Genomic DNA, 20457 nt, shown 5'->3' on the forward strand with positions numbered 1-20457 from the left:
CAATCACTCGCCAAAAAGCAGTAATCTGCTGTCACTCCAAAACACAATGTCCAATCTCTCCCAAAGGTCGCAGGTGTGATGAGAGTCGAGCTCGGAAATGTTTGATATGCCATTTGTCAGTAATGGTTAGAGCACCACCTAGTGGGAGGACTATAATCATGATTGAATGAGATGAAATGTTAGCTGGATGTTAAATGCATGAATTCCATCAATGTGACATCAGATCGGAGGTGCTGGTTTCAGGTGTTGGGCGTGGCCCGACGCGCCGGGGGTGCGAGGGCCCTCATAACGCTGCTTGCAGCTTTAATTTAATTTGTTATTAATAATGTGATTATTTTGGGGAACAGCACAGATGGTGTATTTGCGGATCCATCCATCCATTCGCTTCCGCTTATCCTTTTCAGGGTCACGGGGGGCACTGGAGCCTATCCCAGCTGTCATAGGGCGAGAGGCGGGGTACACCCTGTACTGGTCGCCAGTCTGTCGCAGGGCCAACACACAGGGACAGACAACCATTCGCACTCTCATTCACTCACACATTCACACCTAGTGACAATTTGGATTATCCAATTAACCTATCCCCACAAGCTGCATGTCTTTGGACAGTGGGAGGAAGCCGGAGTACCCGGAGGGAACCCACGCAAACACGGGGAGAACATGCAAACTCCACACAGAAAGATCCCGGCCTGATGGTGGAATTGAACTCAGGACCTTCTTGCTGTGCGGCAACAGTGCTAACCACCGTGCCACCGTGCTGCCCGTATTTGCGGATGTTTTTATTATTCATCCAGTTTTTCAGCAAGTGAAGACATGTATAAAACTCCATGTTTGGAGTTTTATACATTCTGGTAGCAGAATGTGTTGCTGTTCACATGTAACTTGAGAAGAGCTTCTAAGACAATCTGGTGGATGTCTCTGTCTCGTCTACAGTACACTATACAAATAATTTACTCGGGACATCTATATCCCATGCTTAGAGTTTTTTAAATGGCTCACTTATTTCCAATAGACATTAAACTGCAGTTCTTTAATGCTCCACTAGATAGAGACATTGTTAGCTCACGACACTTCCTTCATAAACTCCCCCCATTTGAAGGGTGAGGAATATAGACAACATATTGCAAAACATTTGTGGCTGAAAGCAAGTTAGAGGTAAGAATTTTGTAATCTACAGGGTTGTGTGTTTAAAAAAAAAAAAAAGTCTCATAGGGGAATGACGGCACACTTAACCATGTGAGGTCCATGTGCAGTAAAGACAGTAAGTCTGTTTTCTATATTTAACATAAATTGCACAATTTCCAGTCATTTTTGACAATTTCATAAACAAAACAGTGTATTATTGTGTTTAAGTAAAACCTTAATCATCAAATTTATTTCACAGTGCTGGTGATTTTTGGTTAGCCTGCTATGGGGCTCCAAAAGCTCAAACCCAGTGTTTTAAATTAATCAAGTCTTGAAACAATTCTTAGAACTCTAAACAGCATGGTTTACAGTTAATTTTACTGCTTGTTACAAGGTTTGGGAGCTTCGTTGAGGTTCTCCATCAGATAACTGTGCACATAGAATTTTGAAATGATTACATCCAATAGAAAGTTGAGCTTTAAAGCTGTTAGCTCGGAGGTGGTTGTTCCAGTTTTGTACAGCTGTAACAAGATTGATGCTAGTCTGTTTATGTTGTACACATTACATGTGTGAGAATCACACACACACACACACACACACACACACACACACACACACACACACACACACACACACATCTCTCTCTCTCTCTCTCTCTCCATATATATATATATATATGGAGAGAGAGAGAGTTTAAGAATAAACTTGTTGTATAGTTATAACAAGTTGCAGACTTCTTGTTTATTCTCTGCCCAACTCTGCTTGGATCAACTGATCGTTGTGTTTGTGGCATTTCAAACACACATTGCCAACAGGCAAGCTGCCCTCTGGTCAACAAACTATGCATTATCAGCACTCACTTTACAGAATGTTGTCCAATTCTTATCTGATAAAGGATTTCATCTGCTCAACAGTCCTGGTTCTTCTTTGTTGTATATTCAATTTCATGACACACCAGATGTTTTCAGTTGGTGAAAGGTCTGCGCTGCAGGCAGGCCAATTCATCACCCGGACTCTCCTATTACAAAGCCATGCTGTTGCAATGGCTGCATTATGTGATTTAGCATTGCCTTGCTGAAATATGCAAGATCTTGCATGTAAAACGCAACATCTGGGAGGGAGCATATGTTGCTCTAAAACCTGCATATACCTGTCTGCATTGATGGCACATTTCCACATTTGAAAGATGCCAATTCCAAAGGCACTAAAGCACTTTCATACTATCAGAGATTCAGGCTTTTCGAACTTAATGCTGACAACAAACTGGATAGTCCTCCTCTCTTCTCTCCTCTCTCGTCTTCAGTTTCTCCAAAGGAGATTTTCAAGTTTTGATTTGTCTTACCAAGGAACAGTTTTACACCTCACATCAGTCCTTTTTAAATTAGCTTTGGTCCAGAGAAAATTATGGCATTTCTGTGTCATGTTCACTTATGGTTTCTTCCTTACACGGTGAAGCTTTAGCCTGCATTTGTGGATGAGACAGCAAACTGTGGTCACAGTGATTTCTGGATGTGTTCTTGAGGCTGTGCAGTGATTTCAATGGCAGGATCATGCCTTCTTGTACTGTCTGAGGGCTTGGAGATTATGGGCATCCAATATTGATTTTTGGCCTTGTGTTTTTGTACAAGGAGATTTCTCCAGATTCTTGGAATCTTTTGTCAATATTATGTGTTATAGACGATAGGATATTCAAAATGTTCACAATGTTTGAAGAAGATTATTCTTAAATTGCTCCACAATTTGTAGACAGTTGTGCTCATCTTTAACATGCTAAGATGCTCTTTTATTTACCAAATCATGTTACTGAGCAGTTGCCAGCAGTTGCCACTGCACAGACAAACTTTTTTTTTCACGTGACTGTATTTACAGTGATGCTGTGCTTTTCCAGTTAGAATAATTAGATGCAAATGCTGCCATCAAATTCCAAGCTAATATTGAGCTGAGGTAATATTTCTCATGAAATGTTAAAATGTTTCAGTTTAAACACGTGGTGTATTTTCTCTGTTCTGATGTGAACAAAATGTGGATTTATGAGATTTTCAGAGCACTGCATTCTATCTTTACTTACATATTACAACATATTACAAAACAACCCAACATTTTGGAGCAGGGCTATTATATACCACTGCTGGTATATACCTTATATTTTGTCTTCTTTCAACTGTATTGCATGCTTCATCCTGTCACCCCAATGTTACAAGCTCCTTAATCATGGGATGTACTTAGTTCTTCACAGGACTGCACAGACTCAAACTTTCTTTCTCACATGACTGTATTTACAGTGATGCTGTGCTTTTCCAGAAAGGAACTTATAAAAAAAATAGCAATTCTGGTTTTGTATCTGCTTATTTATGACACAAGGTGTGACAAATTTCGTGTTAAACTTAATTCTACAAATCAGTTGTATTGAATGCAAATTCTATGCAATCTAAGCAATAAAGTAATATTAAACAAATTATTTGTTTTTTGGTTTGGTTTATTAATTTGCAAAAATTAAAGATTAAGGTATTTTGCTAACTGCTTACAAATCCCAACCAGAACACGAACGAGTTATCTTACACGAGTAGCGTACACTGTCCTTTTTTTTTTAAATAAAAAAAATAAATAAAAAATAAATAAAAAATACATTTCCTTACGACGCTGCGGTCTCTCGTCCGTTATTGAAACCAGAGGCATTTACCGACACTCCCCAACAATTTGCTGAGAGTCATCAATTATGCAGGGTAGCCGCACGCACTGGGAAGGAAGATAGCAGCAACAATATGGCGACAGCCGCATTTACTCCCGGCTCTTTCTCACATCTGCAGTTCGGTGACAGCTGTCTGGATTTCTGTTAATGCGAGAAAAAGTAAGTAGACCTTATTTTTTCTGCTTTGTCTTTTATTTCACGTCACGGGATGGATCTCGGTCTTACTTTGTCGACTGACTGCATCCCAGTGCCGCAGAGCGGTCCCTCTCTCAGCATCTTTTCCCAGCGTCTGTGGAGGGCTCCTTGCCAGTACATGGACTAATATGTAAGCGGGGCGGCAGGCAGAAGTAGCCAAGATGTGATTTATGGAATGAAAAACAGCCATCGAAATGCGACGTGGTAGAAAAAGGGGAGACGGGAGGTTGTTAAGGGAGTTGGCCCGCCGCTGGATAATAGGCTATGACATTTCAGTGTGTCGGGATGTAAAACACAGCCTACGCATATAAGTGAGATCATGTCAAACTTCTGTCAGTGGCTACAGCAACTATGGTGTGTGCTCTCAATGGCTACGCGAATAATGCGCCCCTGGCAAAAAATCATCCTCCCAGCATTTCCAGCTTTGTGCCATTATTTTCTAGGCTAACTGATAGTTTTACCCCCTCCTCTGCCACCCCCACACTCCACCTCTGTGCCCCCCTCCCTCTTTCAGTCTCTTTGGAGACTGTATTGCAGGAAGAGGTAGGTGCGTCTGTAGTTTGGCAGTCCTCAAAGGGGACCACGACACCCCTTTCTAGTCTTTTCGTGCAGTATTTCCCGCGGTGGTGGTACTCTGTAAACCTGCATCACAAGGAGTCTATAGATCTCCGAGGTCTATAGATACGGGTGCGGTGGCTAAGCTGTAACATTAAGGCCATTTTAGTTTCGTTTATTTTCTGCAAAAAGCCCAATTTCACTTTCTGTTGGGAGAACTGGGTTGTGCTGACTTCGTGTGTGTTTTTGTCGGTCCAGAAATGAGTATTCGGGATGTAGCTTGTGCATTTAACTGACCTACTAGAGTCAGAGCCCATATAGCAGCAGTAAACCACACTGCAGTATTTTAGGCTATGGCCCTATAGAACAACGGCGCGCCTCAGTAACAGTGGACTTTACCCTGGACTGCACAGGCTACATATCAGCATCACCAGGCCACTTTCATGGCAAGACGTAGAATATTAAAGAGGGAGTGGGTGGTCTTAATCCCACAAAGGGTAGAAGTTCTCTAAGAAATAGGAAGATGTGTGCTTGATTTGTGTTCAGTTTTACCGCACAGCTCCCTGAAGGGAAGAGCTCTGTAATAATTGTTTCTCTTTCCTCGTCTGTTCTCTGAGGACAAACGGGTTCAGATGAATAATCAACTCATCAAATTCCCACTCAGGACATCAAAACTTCGGGCCTACCTGAAATAGAGTCAGCTCTGTCATCCCCGTATATGATATGAGGGGGTTACTTGAGCCCCCTTTCATATTTGGCAAGCAGCTTATTTTCTCAGCAACGCTTTCGTTTTGATGGCATTTAGAGGCTGGCAACGTTTAGACTTCGCTGCAGGAAATGAAGGATGAAGTTCTGTCCGATCCATGTGACTCTGATGCAAGAGCCCCGTACGCCTCCTACTCTGGAGCACAGTTGTCTCCGCGGTGTCCTGATAGCTTCATCACATGTCAGGTCATCATCAGAGAGAGAGAGAGAGCCGAATCAAAAGCTTCTCTTTTCTTCACCGGGAGTGCGGCCGCTGTGCGCCTGGATGCCTTTCCTATGCGCAGAGGGCGCAGCGTCACGGCTCTTTTTCAATGGGAGGCAACTGAGGCTCTCGGAGTTTTGGGGCTTTTCTATCATCCATTCCTTATTTTCACTTTGAGCGGATTTTAATCAAACCGAGACCGGGTTGGCTCTGCGGAATTTAGCTCCGGCTGTGTGCGGTAGCATTCACTGCAAATTATGTAAGAGTGACCCGAGCGGCGCTTTTAATTCGAGAAAAAGTCCTATTTTTGCACTTTTTAAAAATGTTTTTCATGTTATCCTTTAAGTTTTGCTGGAAATCATAAAAACGACATCTGCAAAATTTCGAGCAGTTTTACTGCCTGTTTTTTTTTTTTTTTTTTTTTTAGATTTGTCCCAGCTTTACCTGTGAGTGCACACGAACTGCTGGTCATGCTATTGCATCCTGGTTTGAATCACCTTGACGGATCAATTGATGTAGCGTTGGTGGAAGGAGACTTGGAGGTTGTGCCGTGGTTGGGTTACTTAAATCGGACTTCGTTCCCCTTCTTTTTTTCCAACATATACTCAGATACCGGGTTGCCGGATCTCTCTCTGCCTGTGGATTGCTTTTGAGTTCGTTTTTGATTTATACCCAGGTCTGTAACCTTGCCATTGTTCCCCTAAATGTTTTGCACACACTCATGTTTGAATTTTTGACTTGACTGTTTAATACAGTGTATTATAGAGCATGCACAGCCATCTGGGGACTGAAATCTATCTATTCAGGGTGCATGAAGACAGTATTATAACCTTACTTTTAAGCAATGAGTCAGAGTATGAGAGGCTAAATAACAGTGACCAATTCATAAAATCATTTATGCATTACTGTGTGAAACGTTTCTGTGCCTAAGAATGTTAAACGATTATAAATCAGTAATTAATAAAGTTAATCAATCATTTAACTGTTGTTACAGGATGTCGGATACCAGGAATGTGGCATTTGTAAAGTGTATCACAGTAGGGGTCAGGTGGATGAATTTGTCACACTGAATCACAAAAACTGTGATTTATGGGCAAGCTAAATGTATTTTAAAGCCAGCTCATCATGCACAGTGAATATTTACATTATCATCATGGATGAAACCCCACCCTGACTCGCATTAAGTTTATTAAGTTCTTTTGGTGACAGTGTTCTCATGTCTGACTTTACTGAAATGAGAAATGTCTGGTGCTTTCTGGCTTGTGTGTTTGTTTTGCACTGAAGAGGGCTGAATTTGCCTGTGTGCACTTAACATTTCTACTAGCAGCAAGAGCTGTTTGAACTCCACCATAGCTTAGTTTTTCCATATCTGGGTTTATCATTTCCATAGCTGAAAGCTGCACATACGCTGCTGCAGAGTTGGATATCTCTTCTAGTGAGAGCTACCACTTTCACATTATGGTTTTTCATTTTATTCTTCACTACTTTAGGCGCTGTGTAGCTGCAAATAAAATGTAAAGTAAATGCAGAATTTAATGTCAGATATATTTTGAAGGAGAGGCTATCAGACGTACAGTGCATAAACTCAAGAAGAGAAAACTTGACACGTCTCCTTGTTATGTAAAGTTGGGGTCACAGAGGTGAGAACAAAAGGGAATTCAATGCTGTCTGTGTGCCTCAGTCATTAAGGCTGATGGTTAGATGCTTGCACTTTTTATGTCTTTTAACCCTCTTTTTCTCTTTGTTGAGTATCTGTTCTCACTCTTCCACCCTTTATCGTTGTCTTCCTATCAGAGCTGGATGTCTGGGATGGAAAACAAATAAAGAGGAAATAGCTGCAGGATGAAAACATGGCCGCACCCCTTCTTGCACCCCCAGGACCTGACAGCTTCAAGAAATTCACCCCGGAGTCACTCGCTAATATCGAGAAACGCATCAAAGAAGAGAAGAACAAGAAGCCGCCCAAGCCAAGATCAGACAGCAGTCACCGCGACACATCCGACGAAAATGAGCCCAAGCCCAACAGTGACCTGGAGGCTGGGAAGAGCCTGCCGTTCATCTACGGCGATATCCCTGATGGAATGGTGGCCACACCACTGGAGGATTTGGACCCGTTCTACCTGAATCAGAAAGTAAGTTGTTATACAGCCTTACTCCACTAAACAAATGTCCTCTTCTTACCAGACAAACACTACATATATTAAATCAAGTTTAAGGATTCCAACTCTCTTGAATTCTCTGAATAGTATTAAACCATTGTCCTGAACCCCCTGATGGGCAACTGCCATCACTGTAAACTTAACACATTAGGTGATTTGAAATGAACAACAAATTTAGATCTCATATCACTTCAAGCAGAAAAATCAAATTATTGTTACCACAGAGCTAGAGATAACAAAGATGACCTTGAGGCAATCAAGTGCTTTTCAAAACTATTTTTTAGTCATGGTACTGGGGCTTCGAGGCAGTCATTAGAGTGTGCTTTGATAATATAAAATATCTGTGAGTTTACATATATGTTTTTTTTTACTACACTTGTACAATGAAAGCAAAGCTGAGGAAGAAGGACATTTGGCTCGTGCAACACTGCAGGGCTGCTGTGGAATGCAGTTCTTGGGCAGCGGTTAGTCTCGGGTTTCTGCAGGGTTGATTAATAATATGTGTTAATGCATAATAAAGATGATGTAACAGCTGGAGGGGACGACAAATTTGCCTTCATGTTTCAGTGCTATTGTGAACTGAATTCTGTTACGACAAAGCAAACTCCCACATAACAAGTGCTCTGTCAGGATGGCGGAGGAGAAAAAACGATCTAACTGGATTGTGTTTATCAGCGCAGCATATGTGTGTGATTTCTTTTTTGAGTTTTAGTGTTAAACAGTACATTTCTTTAATTTTAAAATAGATAAACCAGAAAAAATCAAAGGTTTTCTCAGTGTTCTCTCAAAATCATTGTTACGCAGCGTTTGTACCAAACTCCAAACTCATATTTCCCCCCCAAATCATGTATTTCTTATTAATGAGACCCACCGTGCTGAGATTCCTGTCACTCCATACTAGGAAAAGAGGAATGAGTAGTGGAAGGCAGAAGATGGCAGAAGAGGACAGGGAGTGGAGAGAAAAAGGCTGGAGTGTGCAATAGTACTTTCAGCTGTGTATAGGTGGGGAGTAGCCAGTCTCCAGTGTGGTAGCAGGGATAATGTGTAAGAGAATCTGTGGGCTCTGTAGACGCCAGAAGCCCAGTCAGCAAGACTCGTGATCTCAACGAGAAGCACTTCCTCGTAGCCTGGATGGAACTATTAAGTACATGTGCCTTTTCTTATCTATTGAGCCAAAGCCCTGATTCAGCAGTGTGTATATATATATATATATATATATATATATATATATATATATATATACACACACTACTGAATCAGGGATATTCAGTTGGAATATTCAGCATTCTTAAAAAAAAAAAAAAGTCAAAAAGTGTAAAAATGTCATTTTGTTACATGAAACATTAAATTTAATGAAATCTGGTCAAATGAAATTTACTTGATTCAGTTTATGTTAAGCTGTTCGTTAGCTGTTATGTTTTCTGATAATGATTTATTATTTGAATAAATAAACATTTGTCTTTATATATTTCATTTGCTATTTTCTTAAAATAATTGCTTCATGTTTACAAAGGCCAAGAATAATTTTTCAGATTGATCTAAATCTTCCTGCAGAGTTTTCTTTTAAACAGTAGTGTAATGATAATCAACCCCCTGTGTATTTATATGCTCTTACTGTCCAGATGATTTGCGGTACATGGCGGAAGTATTCTTTAAAATGGTTATGATGACATGATAACATCTACATTATCAGTATACAGGGTTCTGCTTCAAACGAAGTAGCATAGCATAGTATTTCCACATGGTCTTTGACCAGAATATCATGCGAGAGGTCTTTTAGACTTATATTTCTTCTGTTGGTACAAAAGTTAATATAATACCGTATAATTGCTGCAGGTACACTTATGTGCTGTGTCAACATACATAAGCTAAATAAGATCACTCAGAAATATAAAAATGCCTCACTGGCGACTTACAGCCACAGTCCTTAGTTTGTTTGTTTTTTAATCCTCTGAGCAGCTCTGTTGGTGCAGCTGTGACTATGCTGCATGGCTGAAGAACACATTTACACTAAATTAGGTAAATAAGGTATGGGTGCTAAACTTTTACACTTCCATCCATCTTTGGCTTCACTGATTCCTGCATACAGTATGTGTTTCTGAACATATCAATACAGCTTTTGATTTCTCTTTATTCTGCTCAGTCACGATTTGCTTCCCTTATCGCAGCTAATTATGTGGTGAATTAGCAACATCATACCATCTTTCGTACCAGTGAACTGCCTAATCCACTCATGTATTTAACTTTGATCATAACCATGGAATTTACTCTAGTTAGTTAGTTCCTCTTACTCCCCCCCCCCCCCCCCCCTGTTTCTGCAATCACCTTTTCGGGCTGCTCGTCTCCTCTGCTCAACCCACCATCGCTCACCGCTGCGCTGTGTGTCAATGAGTGTGTCTGAGCGCGTTCATGTGTGTTTGCGTGTGTGTTACCATCAGCTGCAGCTGCAGGAAACCTGATCACAGCACTTTAATGCAGTGTTAAAGTGGTACTGTGTGGAGAAAAAGAAGCTCTGGTTTTGTTAGTTTGAAAGCTTGATGTGCTTTCTGTATGTGGCATTTCTGTAACTGTCGTATTCTAGCAGCACCCAGTCTACCAGTCTGCACAGGCTTGTGCAGGGCAGCAACTGCTAGTGGGTGCACAAGGGGAGCTCACAGCGAAAAGAGCGGTTGCTTCTGAAGCTCAGCATGTAGCACTGCACACACCATTACATTATGTCCCTATCCCATCATCTCTGTCAGTGTGTTTGTCTATCTCCTTTACTCCCCTTTCTCCTCTCCTTTCCGCTGCCTCCTCTCTAGCATGTTCTTTTCTTTCACGGTGTAGTAAATTAGAATGAAGCCCAGGCTTTAGTGCTCTGTCTGAGTCCTCAGTCTCTGATGACACAGCATCCTCCTGTTCTGAGCTGAGTGAGGAACGGATAGAGGGAGGGGAGGGGGGTTGAATGTGCTTTCACTGCTAGCCAGGTTGGTATTAAGAGGGAAGGTAGGGTAAGGGGTGGAAAGTGTTTGGTTTTTGTTTGCAGCACAGCATATGGGTAAGGAAGTGGGATGACGCAGTTTTTCTGATACAGGTGAATTAGCTTTGAGTCATTCATATTTAGATGCGACCGTCTGTCCACTGAGTTTCGACGGCAGCGAATGAGCTATATTTGCTGACACTTAGTAATTAATTAACATGTCTCGTGATGCTGGTTTGCCATAAAGGAAGTGCTATGGAAATAATACTTTGTCAAGTCTAACAATACTTTTACTTTTCCATAAATTTATTCTAGATTGACTTTGTCCATACCAGGTACACTTTACAGATTGGGTTTTTGACCGTTCTCGCTTGCAAAAGTGTACCAGATCACGACAGAAATAATATCTACTTTGCCACTTTATTGTTTGGTCAGCATCTTAAAAGGGTAAAAAACTGCATGTTTGTCTGGTTTGGGTTATAAATGATTCTAATGTAATCGTTTGTGCATTTTTGTTTGATCTGCTTTATACATTTTTTATGTCCATCTTCTAATACATGTGCTGATCACAAAGACTTAATTGTTGTCAGTTTCATAAAGAAGTAATTAAGAGAAATAAACCACCTCTTCCCTGCGACTTACTTACTATAATCTCCCCTTTAAGATTTCATTGAGCTTTCTTTGTTTCTCTTTCGTCCTCTTCTCATCTCTAAGTTTCTCTCTCTGCTGCATGCCTACCAATTCCTCCTACTCCTCCTCCTCCCTCCATCTACCCATCCATCTCAGGTTTGGCTCTCTCATCTCTGCAGCTCTTTGGCTTTCTGTTCTGCATCACTCCCCCTCCATCCTCTTATCTGTCTCTCTTTGGCTCTCTTTGCTTGTGTCCCGTACCTCCATGTGTCCGCTCCATGCAAACACAAGCACATCTGCAAGTAGACTGCCATTGTAGCTGCATTCTGTCTCCTGATTCTTGCATGTGCTTTGTTGAGAGTTATTATCATTTCCACAGCTTTGCAGCAAAGGTGGCTTGGTAGAATGAAGCCCGACCTGCTGAGTCGTGCATTTAAAGGTGTGCATATTCATTTGTTTATAGCAATATAGATCAGTGCTATTGTGATAAGCGTATGCACTGTACCTTCATGCACTTTGTGTGAATGACTGCAGTAATCATTATGTGCCGCACAGTCATTTGTTTGGTACTTATCTACTATAGCCACTCTATTTGATTGTATGTTTATCCATTTGAAGAGATGCAATTGAACCACTCGTTCACTACATGTTAAATATTTTCATCCCGCTGGAATGCTTTGTGAAGGCTAAAACCTTAATTTCATATTGATGAACTGATTCACTGTCTGTGATCCTACTTTACAGAGTTTGTTTAAGAAATTAATTAAACCAGGGAAAATTGTTCTGTCAGTTAGGCGCTTTGAAGAATTTAAACAGTCAAAGTTATCCTTCACACATTCACTCAGCTGCTGATTTCATTGGTTGGACTCAGGATGGTGGCTGCTAACGATGGCATGCTTCACGTGTGTGCCTGTTTTCTTGTGCAGGTCCTTCCATCTAGTTTTATTCTTTAAAAACTGTGAAAAGTGAATTCCAGTTTACAAAATACTCTTATAATTTATATCTGACCACAAAGATTTGCTCCCATTTTTGGGATCAGGAACAAAAGTTGGACTGTCCTTTTTTTTTACTCATATGTTTTTACTCATACGTTAGTTCGACTTTTTTTTTTTTAAGAATATGACTTAGGATGTGCAAAAATAGCCTGTAAAAATGACACGTTTACTAAAAGAATTCATTCATTCACTATATATAAGGTTCAGCGATTCATTGATTATATGATCAATTAAGGAAACTGCCTGACATTTGCGAACCTTGTAGTAATCATGCCAAGTTTGCGTCAACAGTAGATTTTTCTGTCTCCAGGCTGAGACAATTCATAAAGTAGTTAGAAAGCCTTTACAATTGAGTCTACGGAAGTTTCTGCATTCCCAATGCAGCAGAGGGTGACCTGGAGTACTGTGAAAAAATCTTGATCCACTCCTCTTTTCTGTGCTGCTAAGGAGCCAGACGTTCTTGTAGTTTTGGTTTTTTTTGTGGATACCATCTGCCTTTTCTGTCATTTTCAGTCCAGTCCTTTGAAAATAATCACAGACACACTGCTAGTGCATTAAAAACATGAATAGATAATGAGACACACACAGTAGAAAACTATCACTCATGGATTGACCTCCCCAGAGCTCGGACCTCAAAATTACCGAAGGAGTGTGGGATCATCTTGACAAAGAACATAATAAGACAGTCAACATCCACAGACGAGCATTGAATGTCCTCGAGGAAGCCTGGAGAACTATTCCTGAAGACTGCTTAAATTACAAAAAAGGCTTGGCAAATTGTACAAGCTCTGTTTTTGCCTTATAGACTATATTTCGATGTTTGCTTGTTCATGCTTCAATAAATTGCAGCACCTTTCCACCCTGTATTCTTAGCAAACGGGATGGGTAAAGATATACCATACTACAATATGGATTACTATACAATAGAGACTCAGGTTTTATGATGACTCAGGTTTTTAAAAGCATCAGTAAACCCATATGACTTATCTATCGCAATATCCTTGACATTGATTAGCCTATCATAGTCTTGCACAGTGGGCATATGCTGCTAATGAGATATTCCTGTTCTTCCATCCCAATGCTGTATTGGTGAGCGAAAACCTTCACTTGACCTCTGGGAGAGATTTACCCTTTGGACAAGACTTGGACAAGTCTGTGATTTCCTCTTTTTTCTGTGGTCATTAAGTAGATAATCCTTTTTATTTTTCAAAAAAAAAAAAGAAAGTAAGAGGATATTTTGAGTAGTGGTTATGATCTATGGACAAAAAGCAGCAGGGAAGGGAAAAGGAGGGGAAGAGTAAGGAGTTGTCTGATCTAGAGGATACATTTTGTCTTTAGCCAGACTAAGGGAACTATTTTTGATTTAATTAGTTTTCTGGACACCACTTGATTCAGGACACTTTGAGTCGCCTCCTCGTTTCTTTTCCCCTGGTGGATATCCCAAACTCACGGTGTGTGTATTTGTGATGTGGTTACTAAAGACCAAATGCATCTATCATATGGGTTATCACTACAGAAGTACAAGGATTCCTCGTCCTTTTCGTCTTCTTCTTCTTATCATTACTGTTACTATTATTATTTCCATATCGATTAGCTCAATGAACTGAGCTAACTGATAATTGATATCCATCCATAACATTTTATGAATGCAAGCTCACTGCGATATAAATGATTAGCTTTTGAACTAAGAGGATAGAATTGCTGTTCTTCAGTGAGGGCATAACAAAGAACATGATCAGTTTTCTCCATATAGTGGCAGCTGATATTGTCAGTGATGTCATAAAGACGCAGAAGAGGCTGTTGTGAACAAAGACAAATATCCAGGCAGCGTCCACATTCATAACTCACTTACATTTACATCCAAACAACACATTTATAAATTGTCAGTGAACCATCTCTAAACTGTATTGCATGTAGATACAGAAAAAAAGAACAAGTGCTTGCAGCAGCTGCAGCTATGAATGCACAGTATCCCTGTGTTTGTTTGCAAATAATCCCTCTTACTGTCACCTCCCATAGTTTTGTCCAACACTGGGCTCAAACATCCACAAACGTCCACAAACAAACACACAATGCTGTCTCACCCCAGTGCCCAGCCCCACTTGGCCCGGTGCTGTTTATGGGTGGGGACCGGAGCAGTCGTTGAGAGCCTAGAGTCAGCAGATCTGCCCTGATCGATGACAGCATTTGCCATCTCCTTCCAGTAAGAGCTTTAAACTTGGGATGAAGAGAGACATTTGGCCACGAAAAGGAGAGTTTCCCATGTGCCTGTCTGCTGATCCTGAAGCTGCTCAAAGCTTTTATCAGGGGGAAAGCTGGCCAGGGCAAAGTCCCAGTCTGATGTAAGAAGGACAGAACTGTAACCCTGATTCCTGGGTGAATGATCACCCATGTCAGTAGAGACTCTTACTGCTGCTTTCTATGTACCTTTATCTCTTTATTACCGTTTTTAACCTGTATACTTAGATCATTGCAGGGTAATTATTTCCAAATACGTATAGTCACAAACCAATAAGCAGGAAGCACAGTATAAACTCCAGTATTACAATCAGCCTTGTAGATACAGAAGAAACCAGTGTATTCAGAGGTCAGCTCAGTAAGCTCTATCATCATACTTTCAATAAGATAATATGAAGGTCTTCAGACTGTTTACTGAATATTTGACATAGAAGTGTTTGTAGGGTTTGTCTGTCTCACTATCTCTGTCTCTCTCTCTTTTTCAGACGTTTATAGTCTTAAACAAGGGGAAAACACTCTTCCGCTTCAGTGCCACGCCCTCCTTGTACATCATAAGTCCTTTTAATCTATTTAGGCGAATAGCTATTAAAATTTTGATACATTCATATCCTTTCAAGTTATTTGATTTGTTTGCCTTATAGTGAATGAAAACATTTTTTCTGTTTGCTGTTGAAGTGGCCAGCTCATTGTAAGTTATTTTAATGAACTATAAGGACTAAATGTCCCTGCTGACTGCTCTTCTTTAAGTTTGTCTTTAATGTTAAAGCCATTTTTCAGTTATTATGGACGCAACTGTTCAGTCTTTCCTTAACTGTGTTCTCACGCTATTCAGCATGATCATCATGTGTACGATTTTGACCAACTGCATATTCATGACATTCAGCGATCCCCCGGAGTGGTCCAAGCAAGTAGAGTAAGTCCACCTCCATACTTCTCCTCAGCAGTCATATCCTCATTTGATGTTCTCCTCACCTTTTTTGTCCTCTTCTTTTTTTTGTCCTTGAAAGGTATACCTTTACAGGTATCTATACGTTTGAGTCACTCACAAAAATTGTTGCCCGAGGTTTTGCCATCGACGGGTTCACCTTTCTCAGAGACCCTTGGAACTGGCTGGACTTCATGGTCATTTCAATGGCGTAAGTACTTCAGAACACATTGATTTGTAATCAACAAAAATACAACTTCTCCCATATGAAAGATAAAACTCGCAGCTTGAAAACGGCACAGATAAATATGCACTGTCTGAGTCTTCTTTTGCAATCTTGACTCAGATTATATTTGTATTTAAAGTTTATATTTTATTGATCATAGAACAGCCAACAACTGCGACTTTGAGAAGTTGAAAGATTGGAATCAGATCAGGGTGTTTGTGCATCCTTCAAAAGTCTCGAAACTTCTTAAAAACAAATTTTTCTGTTATAAGGCGTTTAAAATGATTGAATTGACTTAACTTCAGTTGGGATGGGTCCTAAAAGTTTTCAGTCTGCCATACGTATTGATAATAAACACATAAGGACAGTCTCTTTTCCTTAGTTTTCTTTAGTTTTATCTTATTTAATGCTTTTAAGTCCAGATTGAGAGAGCCAGAGAAAAATGTTTTTAAAATGTAATTGTTATTTATAATATGTATGTAACTTTGTAATTTCAACGTGTTGTCGCCTCTTGGCCAGGACTCCCTTGCAAAAGAGGTTTTTAATCTCAATGGGACTTTTCCTGGTTAAATAAAGGTTAATAAATAAATAAATAAATAAATTATTCTCTTTTTCCTGAGCTAACATAATAACGTATTTAAAGTGGTATGGGAAAGGTCCTAAACTTAAATTTAACTGCTGATGCCAGCAATACTTTTCTAAAAAGTTGAAACATTAACATGTTTACCATATGAAAGTTTCTGGCATATTGTACTCATACTTCATAGCACAGTACCTGCATTCATTTTAGAAATAAGCTCCTTATTTGATCATTTTCTATTCAGCCGTTTCTGAGCTATTTTGTTCTGGCCCATCTTAAATGAGCTCAGTGAGTTTCTGGATGCATTTTGCTGTTGATAATATGGTATTAAAATGCATTTGTTTATGCACTGATAAATTTTAGGTTTTGTTAAGGTTTTCAGAAGTGCTCCTGAGCCCATTTAATGATTTCCACTGCAGAATTATTAGTCTGATCTTGATGCATTCCCACCTGCTGGCAAGAAGCTTGGGGCCATTCAGTACTGGTTTTCAGCCTCGTCCCTCGCATAGAAACTCTAAATTATACCATACACTTCTCAATTTAGGGTTCAAAAATTCTTAAAGCTCCCCTCACTGTGACGTCTGAAAGACCCCACCTACCTGGGATGCTTTTAACCCCCCTGGCAAATTAAAAAAAAAAATCAAACATCAGTTTGCTTATATGAGTTTTAATCTGACACTTTTGTGCAATTTATCAGTCATAGTAACAAAGTACAGTACGCACATTTTATGTTAAATACTCATATAAGCTCAGAATGATTTGAACATTGTTAAACTGGGGTTTTATTTGTGATTCTACACACTGGCATGTTTCTTATCAACACTTTTTTCATTGCCAGTTTGCTCTTGCCTGGGTATAGATTATGAATTTCTTTCCTTTTTCCTGTTTGCCAAGTCGTGCATGTGTGAAGGCAACAGGGGTTAGTTAATTTGAGAGAATGAAACCATTTATCGCTTTATTCACAGTTAAAGTGATTGTAAGTTGTAAGTAAAGTTGATTGTAATGCACTCAAAATAATATTCATGCCCAAAAACGCTTTAGTGTAATTTAATTACATATAAATTTTACAGTACAAGGTAAAACAAAATTTTCTTGATTTGCATACATCCAGTTTATACCAAGCAAATTTTCCTTACCAGTTAATTATTTGGATAAATAAATCATGGATTTTATATTTTTCTGTTGCATTTTGCATTTTTGGGTGTGATTTGTGTTGATATTTTTAAAATGAAACACTTCAACACAATGACTAATCCACATCACTCCATCACAGTTGCTGATGATGCTTATTCACATAGTCTGTATTAACCTCTTTCTTTCTTTCCCCTGGTCAGCATGGCTGCTGAGTAACTGTATCTGATCCACCTTGCAGGTATATAACAGAGTTTGTAAACCTAGGCAATGTGTCAGCTCTGCGTACGTTCAGGGTTCTGAGGGCTTTGAAAACAATTTCAGTTATCCCAGGTAAGAGAGTCCAGGTGTTTGTGTTTGCGGGTGGGCGAGCCACGGGGTTGATGTTAGGTGTGGTTTTGTTCCACTCCCTCTCCTCTCCTCTTCTCTCTGCGTTCTCTTCCCACTGGTTGAACAGGTGTTCTTGCTCTCACCGTGGTGTCCCTCCTGGTCTTCGATGGTGGTGCTGGTGTCGTGTTCTTGCGCATACGTGCGTGTAGTTATCGTGTGTGTGTGTTGTGTGTCATGGGGCTCTGTTCTGTGTGTCATCCTACCTTGTTACAGATATATAACAGAGTTTGTGGACCTTGGGAATGTCTCGGCGCTGAGAACGTTCAGGGTTCTCCGAGCACTGAAAACTATTTCTGTCATTCCAGGTGAGACTCCCATTTAAACACTAAGGCTGAGCTTACATTACCTCTTAGCTCTATTTGATTCTTTCATTTTAGTCTTTCTTTTACTTTTAAAGAAGGTATTGATTTTGAATTATTTCCTTTGTTGTTTAACTTTTTATTTTTTATTATAATCAAAAATGGTAGCAATACATTTTTGATAGGCTTAGCAGTCTACTTGCACCTCACATTAAATTAGAAATGTCCAGAGCTGGCATAAATTAAAGGGAAAAGTTTACTCCAAAAGCCATTCTGCATGTTGTTAAAAGTGATTAAATGAACAAACTAATTATTGTGAATTTTTTCACCAACTGTCAGATCAACTGTGTTCAGTTTTACTACGTTCTTTGATCCAAATTATCACTGCAGGGATTTGTTTTTAACACTATTTCATTCCCTAAGACTGCCAAGCCTAATCTGACAACTGCATGAAGCTTTGAAGTACATGCTATTACACGTTTGGCTTTAAGAGGCTATTCTTTTTATTTTATTTTATTTTATTTTATTTTATTTTATTTTATTTTAATCAGGATGTAAATAAACTTTTTTTTTCTCTTTTGAAGATCTTTATCCATCCTGGGAGTGAAAGAGAAAATATAAAGAAATATTATAATGTGTTACATTTCTTTGCACTCATTTCCTATTCTTTGGTGTGATAAGAAACTTAAGTCCTGATTTCCAAATTGACATAAGTTAGCGAGACAGCCTAAATCCACAGAGTTGTTACAAGTATTCCAAGGTAACCTTCCAAGTACCTTGAAAAACTGTACATGAGTGTAGTGTACTACTGTAATCTAAATATTTCATATGCTCTAATTTTCTTTTTATGTTGGCAACAAACAATAGGTCTCATTTCTATATTTTTATATACATCACATTCACCTGTTGTATTTTTATGACAACTCTGTAAGCACCATCGCAGCACATTACATGCTTCACACATACAGCATACACAGACAGGGTACAATAATGTTAATTCCAAGCGTACAACACTTAGTGTGGTAAAACCAGCTTGAAGTTTCAACACCATGAGAGAGAAAAACAGATGCCCGGGATGGAAATGGTTCTTCGGTTAATGCAAGGTCATCACCACGTTTTAGACGAGTGATGCTGACATAGTCACTTCCTTCAGCCTTAGCGTTTAAATGACCTGCATGACACCTCTCATTGCCCCCTTACCCCCTACCTACAGGCACGTACTCTTCCTCACCTGTCCTCTCTTTCTCCTCTTCACTTCCTGCTTCCTCGATTGAGCCTGATTATGTCCACTGTTGTCTGTTTGTTGTGCTGTTGTGTGCAGTTCATTTGTTGGATGCAGTGTAATTATAAAAGAAAGCTACTCAGGGATGTTCCCATAGATGAACACACAGATTTAAAGGAAATTAGGTCTTTTTCACATGGATCCTAAGTTACACAGTTGTACAGTTCCGATAAATCAGCTTCGTATTTCTTTAGCTCTCACTGTGTACATTGTGTACAGTTGTTATGTTTTTTTAAAAAGAAAGTAAACCAAGTTTCAAGTCTAAGGTTTTACATATTGGGACATAAGAAAAAGGGTTAGGGTACTCTTCAGATCTTAAAATGATTTAAATACAACCTAAAATCAACAACAACACGTGACATTTTGTCCATTCTTTATTTAACAAAAAACTAAGACAAAGTGCAGAAGCAGTGTGTCAACAATATATCTTATGATTCATCAGCTTATAGAACCACTTTGAGCAACAATAACTTGACGTCATCATTTCCTGTTTGACATTATCAGTCTCTTACATTGTTGTGATGAAACCACTCTTGGACCGCCCTTCTTTACAGCGTTGCTTCAGTTCCTTAAAGTTCACTGATATTTGTTTGTCCACATTTTTTTTATCATTGTCCTGTTCAGTGACTCAATGTCAGCCAAGCCATAGCTATAGAAATGGCCTCACGTTTGAGAATATTTTGGTACACAGAAGAGTTTACGCTTTGCTTGTGCTGCTGCAAAACCAGCCCAAATCATCACCCCTCCACCACCGTGCTTCACAGTTGGTGTGAGGTGTTTGTTGTGATATGCTGTTTGGGTTTCACCCAGTGTGATGCTGTGCATTATGACCAAACATCTCCACCTTGGTCTCATTGTTCCAGACATCTTGTAGTTTCTTCAGATGGAAATTGGTGAACCTAAGTTGTGTTGTCATGTTCTTTTTAGAGAGGAAGCTTTCTCTTGGCTTTCCTCCTAAACATACTTGTTCAGTGTTTTTCTGACTATACCAATATGAACTTAACATTTTACATGCTAACTGAGATCTGTAGTTTGAAATGTAGCTCTTGGGTTATTTGCAGTTTCTCTGAACATTGCATTCAATTCTTCAGAATACCGTAATTCCAAAACATCTG

The 20457-nt window shown here is 39.6% G+C and overlaps 1 protein-coding gene across 1 annotated transcript in view; it reads left to right on the forward strand.

Moving 5' to 3' along the window:
- Positions 1–3880: 3880 nt before the first annotated feature.
- The window catches only part of scn8ab (sodium channel, voltage gated, type VIII, alpha subunit b), a 45852-nt gene continuing 29275 nt past the window's right edge, over positions 3881–20457 (forward strand). The window contains exons 1-6 of the mRNA XM_082532391.1: positions 3881–3970; positions 7323–7660; positions 14995–15112; positions 15332–15422; positions 15517–15645; positions 17613–17704. Coding sequence (XP_082388517.1) covers positions 7379–7660; positions 14995–15112; positions 15332–15422; positions 15517–15645; positions 17613–17704 — 712 coding nt within the window. The 5' untranslated portion in view covers positions 3881–3970; positions 7323–7378. The remainder of the gene's footprint in view (positions 3971–7322; positions 7661–14994; positions 15113–15331; positions 15423–15516; positions 15646–17612; positions 17705–20457) is intronic.

This window comes from Aulonocara stuartgranti, assembly GCF_965226115.1.
Source record: "Aulonocara stuartgranti genome assembly, chromosome: 5".
NCBI lineage: Eukaryota > Metazoa > Chordata > Actinopteri > Cichliformes > Cichlidae > Aulonocara > Aulonocara stuartgranti.